We start from the raw sequence: 10,676 nt of genomic DNA, 5'->3' as shown, positions 1-10,676 counted from the left end.
CACATAGTACCAACATATATGCATACTAGGCACATACAGTGCACAGTCATATGATACAACCTATCAGCAGTAACAAGTAAATGGCACAGAGCTCAACAATCATTGGTTACTGGCTCCTCCTCCTCTTGCATAAGAAGAGAATTTTGGGCTTTTTTCCTTTTTTTTTATATCATATACTTTTTTTTTTTTTCAGTGAATGTGTCTGGACTATATCTGCTAAGGATTAGGGTGGAAAAGCATTAGGGCTGTCCAACCAAATGCACAGCTACCCCTATTATAAGGTGAAGAGACAAAGAAGATTTGGAACAAGGAAGAAAAATCATGTTTCAAAGTTTTAATCACAGAGGAGACCTCAAAGTGGGAACCATCTTAGAGAACAAAAGTTTTACAGTTTAGCTGCAGGAAATTAAGTTTTGAATCCCTACTTTCAATTTTACACTATAGGTAAAAAGCCAGCAGCAGTCCCCAAAGTTAAACAAGAATTATTAAAAATTTATCTTGAAAATATCTTTACAGATGGAGCACCTTTCATGGCTTTACAGTCAGCAATCTTGCAATCCTCTACCTGGCAGCTGCTGTTCTACTGCTGTTCTTTGCATGGAGACACTGAAAAGAGAGCTACCTGTGCAAGCTGTTTTCCCTCCCCAAAGAAAAAAAGCATCAAGAAGGGACAATATAAAGCTGCCTAGATTGGGCTACGAAAGGAGCCTTAGCAGCGGACAGAGAAACATGATGAGGAAGTGTATTCAAGGAAGGCAACGCAGCCTAGCACGTATGTAGAAACCAGATAGTGTTGAGAGAGAGCATTAATAAGAAATTAATAGTTAAATAGGAAATTTCCTGAAAAACTCTGCAGAGTTTAGGCTGAGCCAGACACAAGCCTGGGAGCAATAAAGATTAGAAGGAACCTCAGGGCAAACCATAACCAATTCTGCCAGGAACAGAGTTTCATCTTTAACCCACAGTTGAAGTCTCTGCTATACTGGAGAACTCTGGTCAGTGAAATAAATTCCTTACAACAGCAGTGTATTCATTTGTATTTCTCCTTACCACTGACCATGCAGTTTACATTTTTCCCACACGTACAAGATTGGTTTTGGCAAGCATAATTTCCTTGATATCTGTATCTTCAGTAAACATTCATTGTAATTTAATCATTAACTTTTCTGCTAGCACAACTGAGAGAACAGACAGCTTGTGCACTTGGACCTCAAGATCAGTTTTGAGAGCTTTTAACCATTTTCAGAGCTGCTCATAGTCTGCTTAATACATTGAGGAAACCAGTGATCTAGGGAATGGCTTATAAACTTTATCCTGAAACATTACAGCATCTATGTTGCTTCACAATTGAACCTCATAGGCATACAAAGACAGTAAATTCATATACTTTAAGATCAGTGGGGTAAGAATGCTGTATTGGTAGTATCTTTTCCCAATATTTAGCAAGTTTTTACAACAAATATTTAAAACCCATGAAACATTTGGCAAAGTTACTTAATACTAAGAAAATGTCATCCCTAGAATAAGATACCAGATCCATGTAAGAAAGACAGATACTATAACAAAAGAAAAAAGTAAAAGAAGACGTTTTCACAAAAGCTCTGGAACTTCAAATCTAGCACAGAATTCCTCCTCAAAAATCATGTAAAGCAATGAGGCCACTCCATATTTAAAGCCATTTTGTTTTTATCTCTTGGGGTAGTCACTTTACATCATACCAAAAAGACCGTGTAACGAATACAAGTGTCAAGAATCAGATTTTTATGGCACAAAAGGAAGTTTTCCATTAACCTGCTTTCAGAGTTGTTAAATACATAATTGAAGACAAAGAAACTAAGGCTACCACAAAATAATATTTGCATCATGATGTTAGTCTTTATTCAGCTTCTTAACTGACTCCTCCAGTCTGAAGGTAGAGAAGAATCTTTCCATTAGTTTCAGTGATTTATTCTGGATGAAAAGATTCTTTTCCTACGTTTGACACAAATTTATTTTCTCATTTATATTGTTATTTAAAGTTCACATAAGCTTTAATGTTGTACCTTACAATGTATGGAATTTAAGATTAAAATAAAACTCTACTCTTAACACAACCTTTTCTATAATGTAAAAATATTCTACATGTTTAACATATCGAGAATGTTAAGCATTCGCTTTGGGGAAAAACCATTTTATGTATTTTTCAGTATAAATCCAACTGTTAAATGTTTTGTATCAATGTATCCCTGTTAAGTTGGGTGCCACCCAGTGTTCATCTTCTGCAACTACAGCTTGACTACCGTACTTAAAACAGAAGAGCTATGCGTACAAGACAGTTTTCAACAACTGCAAAATTGAGATGCTGCTTACTTTTTATCTTTACTTCTCCCCTACCCCTCCACTGTGGGAAATTTACAACTTCGAAATAATGAGTGTTTTTAATTATCAAAATCAGTATAAAAATAGCAGCATGCTACTAGACATGAAAAGCAGATTCATCGTGCATTATGAATGTAAATGCAGATTTCTGCCTTTTATATTATCAAAATCTTTTTAAAGTTAACATCAAGGCAAGGGGTATAAGGACAGACACTGCATAGTATGATTTGATACTAATCTGAACTGGGTATTTGTATTTAATCAAAATCCATGATAATTACAGGGTAAACAATTTTTATTTCAAAATACAAGTTTAACTAGAATTGTAGTGATGAAAGCAGAAGAGGGAAAAATGCAGTCTTTTACAGCCCATGTCACTATATCTCACTTACATCCAGAGGTAAAAGCTCTAATTGGTGAAAAAACCAAAATATTTGTGGCGTTTCATTGAACCTTTGTGATAATCCAGCATTATCCGTTTCTAAAGAAATATAAATACTTTAAAACAAACATTGAAAATAAATCCTTTTGATGTAACAAACTACACTCTTTACCAAGAATTTTCAGTCTTCTTAAAAGAAAGGGACTTCACCCAAAAAATAATTGAAATATCAATGTAGAACAATCCTTGGAGGAAAAAAGTCGGAATGTAAACCTCTGTTCCAAATTAGATCTGAAAGGCAAAAACACCACACCATGTATTTAATTCACATGCATTTTTCATCAAGCAACTCTGTCTTTAAGCTATTTTTACGGTTCAACAGGAGACTTCCTGAACTCAGCACAGTATTGGTTTTGCCTCCACTCGTATCTTGTTTTCTTAACATTGTGAAGAATTACTCTCTGCTTATGTCCCCACCACCACTGTTAATATACTATAGTTATGCAGGTGAGCAATTCTGCCAATATAATTATGCATAAATAGTACAGACATAAATTAGCCCACAGTTCTCCAAAACAAAAACAGGCCGAAGTTTAAGGGGAACTTTCCCAAGTAATGACTATCCAAATTAATTTGGTGGCAAAATGAATGGTTTTCTAACCATTCTTCTGACATAAACAAAGGAAAAGTTCCACCAAGTCTTTCACATTAACTATGACCTTGGAAGCTGCACTTTATTCTAGGTAGATTAGGATGATCCTCAGAGAGGTTATTCACTTATCTCTTTATGTCTTTTCCTTTTTTAAAGCATGATATTAATACTATATTGCATAGCTGACAGAAGCTTAAAAACAATCATAGCTGCTTGCTTAAATACATTATTTAAGTGAGGCTGGATGGGGCTTTGAGCAACGTGGTCTAGTGGAAGGTGTCCCTGCCTATGACAGGGGAGTTGGAACTAGATGATCTTTAGGGTCCCTTCCAATCAAACCATTCTATGATTTATAATTATCCCCCACAAAGATCCATTATTTTGGAAATTTTATTGTTTCAATATTCCTACAGCTACTTATCATTTTGATGTCTTACAATAGCATAATTATTAAAAGCATGCAGTACTAGAAAGTTTTTCTAGCTTCAGTAAACTAAATATTCAGTAAGCGCAACAACTCACAGGTCCAAAGTGCAATTTTGAAAGTCTGAAAAATTCCTCAAGATTTTGATATTTTAAAAATATTTAATCTTATGCATCACATACTGCAAAACTCAGAAAAGTCAAAATAATGTAAGCATTTAATGAGAATTCATCATACCAACTCGGAGAGAGGACTAAAAAGATGAAGAATTAAAACACGGTAATATACTTAGAACAGTCTATCCAATTAGGTCTCAGTAAGTTACTACTTATCCTCTCAGCCAGTTGACGCTGCACACATTTGTCTCTCAACTGCAACATAAAGTGCATCATCTTAGAAAACATTTCACAGCAGATTACTTCTACAATTTACTATATAATTTGAATTATAACAATTTTACTACTACAGTTTAAGAGTGTGCATGGTCAGTTCTATGGCTTACTGATAAGCAGTAACACAACTGATTGTGCCAATTTGTAAATTCAGGATTATGGTTAACTTTAGTAGCTACTAAGATGCAGCTTTTTATGATTTTTATGTAAACAAAAATGGAGACTTACTGTCTTTTTTTTTTCAAAATACAAATCCCTCAATTATTTCTGTAGTTATTATTAGATAATGAGGTTGTTAAAACTACAGAGGAATCAGAAAGGTGAAACCCACACAAGTTCATGCAATTTGCCAAAACACCTACATAATCTGTGACCTGTTTCAGCAGTTGGTGTCCAACGTGGTTTGCATCAGCAGTTTATGGTTTTCCCTGCCTCGACTGAGCTGGCCACAGCTGCCCTACATAGCACAGGAGCTGACCCACCAATCCTTGTGCCCGCTCCCTGAGAGGTCTTTCTGGCCTACCGTGCAGGGGATGCAAGGAAATCCTACTAGTCTGCTAAACCTTCCTAAGTGATCTACTCTGCTTTCCATCACGAGCTTGTTGTAAGGAGCTTACACTTCAGAGAGTAGTACTGAGGGCTACATTCAGTTCCTTCAATACGAACATACCCAGCTACATCCACGTATGTAGTTGTTAACTCACGTTACTGCAACTCCTCACAATCATTTGAATGGACGCTGCTATGTAACTCTAGGTCTTTGGGGTCAAAGAACTTTGATTTTCTTTTAGGCATCTTAAGGGTAATGAGAAGACTGCTCTCCGTGTATGTTGTAATAGCATGACACTAAGCATACTATTTGCTTAGAGGTCAACTAGAGGATGATTGTAGGACAAAAGAGAGAACAGAAAGCTGGCACGCATACACCCACATCACTTTCTGAAGCAGTCCCTGAGAAGGTGAGCTATTCTGAACATCAATGTATTATTTTACTTGCTCTAGAACAATGAAAAACAGCTTATTGCCAAAGATGACAGTTTCAAGTATATGATACGAAATGTATGTTTACTACTTACATCATCAATATCTTCATCATCATCTCCAATATCATCAAACTGGATTTCATCATCATCTCCAGGACCAAATGTGTCTGTTTCATTGATTTTAGCTAAAAAGGAATTTATAGAAGTTAAGGAGTGCACTCACAGCAAGTCAAGACAGATTGAACAGTCTTGTCCAATACGAACTTCCAATTTGAAGTGAAAATATTCTTACCATGTTCTGGAAGCTCCCCATATGCTTTCAGACTTCTGGCTTCATCTGCATTGTACTTTAGAATAACATCAGCCTTGTTATCCTAAATAAGAATTTATTAGAATTTATTAGTCATCTATGAAGAAAAAAACCTCCCTATTAACCTCAGCAGACTAGTAACACCTATATTATTCATAGAAAAATATCTTGTTCCTCCTTCCCCTCCAGTTCCTTTAAATGTGAAGTAAAAAAATGCTAATTTGTAGAATGTCTTCATTTCTTCTGGGTCATAACTTAAATTTTTTCCTATTATAAATAATTTGAGAAGTTCAGTTTCATGCCTATGAAATTAATCTTTCTTCAGAGAACACACATAGTGAGGTGTTTGGTGGTCAGTCACAAAGTGTCAAAACTTCCTAGTGTGAAGTAGTTTAATATATACAGTAAATGACAGTATCTTAAAAGTTTTACAACTCTAATGCATGTTTCAGAAGCAGAATCTATCTTCAAACAACCAATGACACAACACTAACATGCACGAAAAAGCATTTACCTCATGAAAATTTGACAACTCTTTTCCATTAACCTTTACATTAGGTAAAATTATGCTACTCCATTTTTGGAAATTTAAGCAGAAACTGATCACTGATCAATTGGCCTCTTAAGGCAAAAGCCTAAACATCAAGGCTCCAAAATTTTGATTACCAAAAATTCTGATTATCACAATAAAATGTTTGATGCTTGGCTCAATCTCCCTTAGATCACAGGATCCAAGCATTAAACAGCTACACCTGGGGAAAAAAGGTCAGGTGTGATGCCAATAAGCACCTTCACACACAAAGTCTCAGGGTGCAATTTAGAAAAACAAGTTGAACCAGGAGTTGTCATCTACTCATGACCATCTTTCTGTCATACAAGGAAACTAAAAGTCATGATTTAGCATAACTAAATACAAATTCAAAGAAAGTTAGATGGGAATCTCCTCACGATACCTGCTGCAATTTAACATCAAATAAAGCTGTTTTTAAGATATTCCTCATTGACAAATTACACTGAATTTTTACCTGGTAGTCTCTTAAGCCAACCAATATAATATCAGATGTATTTATCCAAACCTGAAAGAGAAAACATATGTTATATTGCAGGAATTCAACTGCTGTTGTATAACACAAGAGTCAAACAGCATATTTAGGTTTACTGAGAGACATGAAACATTTCACTACAGCCACCATTTTCACTATAACCAGTAAACTGGAAATACCCGATTTCATACGTTGACAGCAAAATCAAGGTCATAAATACTCATAGATCTATTATTTCACATGTTACGGAGCTATTACTCAGGTAAATCAAACTTCTTTGAAGAGCTTCTCACCAACAAGGTAGTTAAGTCATAACTTCTGAGAAAACAGAAATAATGCATCAAGCCACCACTCTGTGAACCGAGATCCACAAGGGCAAAAATGAAAGAAAAACCTCATGAAGGGGGTGATGGACAAGCACAGTGAAGAGCACAAGAAAATGAACAGAGTTGTTTCTAGTAACTGACTATGCTAACCAGTCAAACCAAAGCCAGAAGCCTGCAAAACAGGACATGCTCATTTAAATGCACAAGATAGTTCTATCCCACACCAGCTTGATTTTTTGGAGATGAAATATATTTCAGTTGAGAATTCCTTCCTTTTAGACATGAGGAACAGATAAGTGATGCTTTCTGTAGCAAGAAGTTAATTCTGCAGCATCTAGCATTTATCTATGCACACTCTCCACCGTCTTCAACAGTTTATTGCAGTGTATTGCAGGCAGCTAGCAGGGCTCACACCGATACCAAGTTACATGCATTCACTGGTCTCCAAAAACAGACAGGTGGAACAATCCAGAATGAACACAGTGAACATCTGTTTTTACTGGGAACAGGCTATCTGAGAGGACCTCCTCTGTACCATGCACCAGCAGAGGACAGAAAGCTGTAACATCTGACAAGTGCCAAGAGTGGACACCATCCAAAGGCGGCAAAGTTAAGAATGCAAACATGTACACCTGACTTCCTCGAAGGTACTAACGTTTGCACATCAGCTTTGCATGAAAGTATTTTGGGAACTGATGAAGTGGACAATGAAATGATGGCATCTGAGGTGCCTGTGCAAAGCTATAAAGAAACTTCCCCAAACTGCCCTTATTGAACTATTCTCAGATAAGTCACCCAGTGAGAAGATGGTAATTATTCAGTTCCTCCCCAGATCAAACTAAGTGAGATATCAAACCCTGATTCTTATTGGTTTGGGGAAATAGCATACAAAAAAGGTGGCTTTGGATAACCCTCTTACACCTTTATTTTCCTATGCTGGTTGTCAATCTTCATGTTAATAGAAGTTTGCCTGCTAAGCTAAGTACTGATCTGGTCTCAGGTATAATATGCCGATTTTCCAAAGAGTCATCAAGTTCCCCATCTACAATTAGGGAGCTTTTTAATATTTCATATACAATTACGAACTTCATTCAAAAGCCAAAGACTGCCTATTTTTGTGCTGGCAATACAAACAGAAGAACAAACTAGTTTACTATCAAAAAAGAAGTTTAAGATACTTAGTACAGTAGAAATATTAACTTTTGTAATGAGCTACATACTTAATTTTTACAATTACATATCATGCATAGTGTCACTGTTCTCTATTGCAATCCTTCAAAATTACCTTTTTTCTTAGTTTCCCTCTGATATGACACAACCTCTTCACACCATCAAAACACAATGCTTCCAGTCTTCCATTGCCTAACATCTTGATCACCTGGGCATATTCTGAAAGAGATGGTAACATATAGCACAACTTCTAAACAAATACAGCTTCATGAAACAACCACTAACTTTTGCCACTGTAACCAAAATTTGCTGTAACATTTTCTCAAATGGGAACAGCTGAGAGGAGCTTTGATCAGCCACACAAGCTGCTGAATGTATCACAGTTTTCACATCACTGCTGACGTTAACATTTTCAAACGCTGCTCGTTCTTGGTTGTATCCAAGCATTTCAGAGGGAAAAAAACGCATACTACAGATAATTTTTACAGCTATCAAGTCACACTCAAGAGTCTGAAAGTTTATGACAGCATCACGGCACTTGTCCTAACTAACAAAAATCTTGTGCTATCATCGAGGGAAGAGGAGAAAGTGGCACATACTATATGCCCCACTGATACTCTGAATCCCTTCTGCAGAGGGCTCTGTGGAAAAAAAAATGCTGTTCTTGAAAGGACACATTCTGGTGTTCTCAGAAACTGTCTGAAAGGCAAGTACCAGGCTTCAGCTGAAAACTATGAAGCTTCTTTCCAACACCCACCCTCAATCTCTCACCTTGTATTTAATCTCCTTCCCTCACCAAGTTCCAGAAATCACTACCAAAGTACAGCACACACACACTATTAAAGTTTGCAGCATAATTTACTACCACTTAACTAAAAAGAATAAAGATTGTAAGAATTATAACATTATCTGACTGCCCATACTCGTCAGGAAAAAAAAAATATTCTCAATTAGCTGGAACTGTATTTCAATATTCTAAAATCTTTCCTGAGCATAGTCTGATAGTCCAACAAACCACATGAGACTATTAATAACTGATAGTAATGTTTCATTAAGTAGATTCTGTTTGGGAGTTGAAAAGGATTTTAAGTTTTACAGGTGCATCAAAATCAACACCTTTTTTGCTTACAACTGTCGCAGAATATCAGGAAGAGCTTAAAAAATGAGTCCAGTGGTCACTTCTTTTACAGTGATTTAAGTCACTACTTTTCCTGTATTTCTAACAAACCAACTAATTAACCGGTCACTCGGCAAGTACTCGCGTATATGTGAGCAACCACAAGAGTGTGACACACAAGACAGGGTAAGCCAAAAGGGAGGCAAGCTCACTGTCACCAAAAGGCAGGGGAGAGGGGAATCCTAGTCATCACCCTCCAGCTGAATGCTCTCATGGCTTGCTTCACCTGACAACATCCAAGTAAGGACCTTACTTCCTGCTCCTGTTTTAATAATTATTAGCTGTCCCAACCCAGGAGTCAATTCAACCAAACCATCAGGGGACAGTGGAAGAACAGTGAGGTTCTGTCAGGTTACTGACTTTGGAGAGCTCATCGAAGAATCCAAGAAATGTTACAGTTGTGTAAGACAGAAAGTGGGACTGTGCATCCAAGAGACAACAAAAAACTACTGGCAACACTGAACTACATCAGCTAAGCTAGCTGCTTACAGACCCTCACACAGAGCTACTCAAGGGACTTACATACGGTATTACATATGGCATCACAATAAGGTCAAGGAGAGGCAAGCTTCATTCTTAAGTGGCGAGGCTATTTAAAATTTCCCTTTTCCTAATGTCTTCTTCCTACACTCAATATGTTATTTAGAATTCAAATATATTCTCAATAAGAATACCTCTCTTTATTCCACAATAACTTTGTATTTCTCAGACATCCAAGTGTTTCCTTTGTTTATCAACTTCCAATGTACGTCACTTACAATATCTGACTGAAAACAATGGCATTGCCATGCTATAGTTAAAAACTCACCTTGCCCGTCTTCCTTGAACACCAGTTCCCTTTTTTCCGACTCATTCTCATTCTTACCTCGTCGCCTATTTTTACCTCCTTTGCCTAAATTAAAAAGGGAGGAAAGAGCATATGTTACTATCTCTGAATACAGTGAAAGAAATGATTAGACACATAAGGATTTCTGTGCTTATTGTCTATATGGCTGTTTTGAGTATCCTATCCAGATGTACATTTTTTGCTTGCTTTTAACATTTTTAGCTCTAAATTTTTAACTGAGTAACAACATAGTAATTAAAAGATGAGAGCCTCCACTATTTAAGATGTCCTGGTTGCTCTGGAGTGACAGTAGCCTTCAACGAGGATTTGCACAAGATGGACATTTTCAGGTTTTGTGACTGCTGCTACCAAATACCTCATAAATAACAGTGGGATAACCTGATGCACATAACCACCAAAGACCTCAAGAATAACCTAAGGGGTTGTTGTAGTGCTGAACCCCCTGAAATACTCAGGGGAAAGCTTACACTCCAAGTGAAGACGTCCTTTTTAAAAGGCACACACGTGGCAACAGGATTAGATGCTCTTCATGAAGACGCAGAAGAGCGGCTCATACTTCCCCCCTCCGTTAAAAAGCTGCTGTTCCCTTCCTCTCGCTTTTTCTTTTAAGCA

At 36.8% G+C, this 10,676-nt stretch overlaps 1 protein-coding gene across 1 annotated transcript; it reads right to left on the bottom strand.

Moving 5' to 3' along the window:
* Positions 1–1,666: 1,666 nt before the first annotated feature.
* On the bottom strand, positions 1,667–10,148 carry LOC104166737 (eukaryotic translation initiation factor 1A, Y-chromosomal; the record flags this gene model as incomplete). The annotated part of the gene is made up of 6 exons (XM_009706771.1): positions 1,667–3,031; positions 5,285–5,376; positions 5,484–5,565; positions 6,527–6,577; positions 8,156–8,259; positions 10,026–10,148. Coding segments are annotated over 6 exons (458 nt in total), but the record flags the coding sequence as incomplete, so codon positions are not given.
* Positions 10,149–10,676: the final 528 nt, after the last annotated feature.

The sequence above is a fragment of the Cariama cristata genome, unplaced genomic scaffold (assembly GCF_000690535.1).
Source record: "Cariama cristata isolate BGI_N322 unplaced genomic scaffold, ASM69053v1 scaffold36838, whole genome shotgun sequence".
Taxonomy (NCBI): domain Eukaryota; kingdom Metazoa; phylum Chordata; class Aves; order Cariamiformes; family Cariamidae; genus Cariama; species Cariama cristata.
This window is presented reverse-complemented; position numbering and strand designations above follow the sequence as displayed.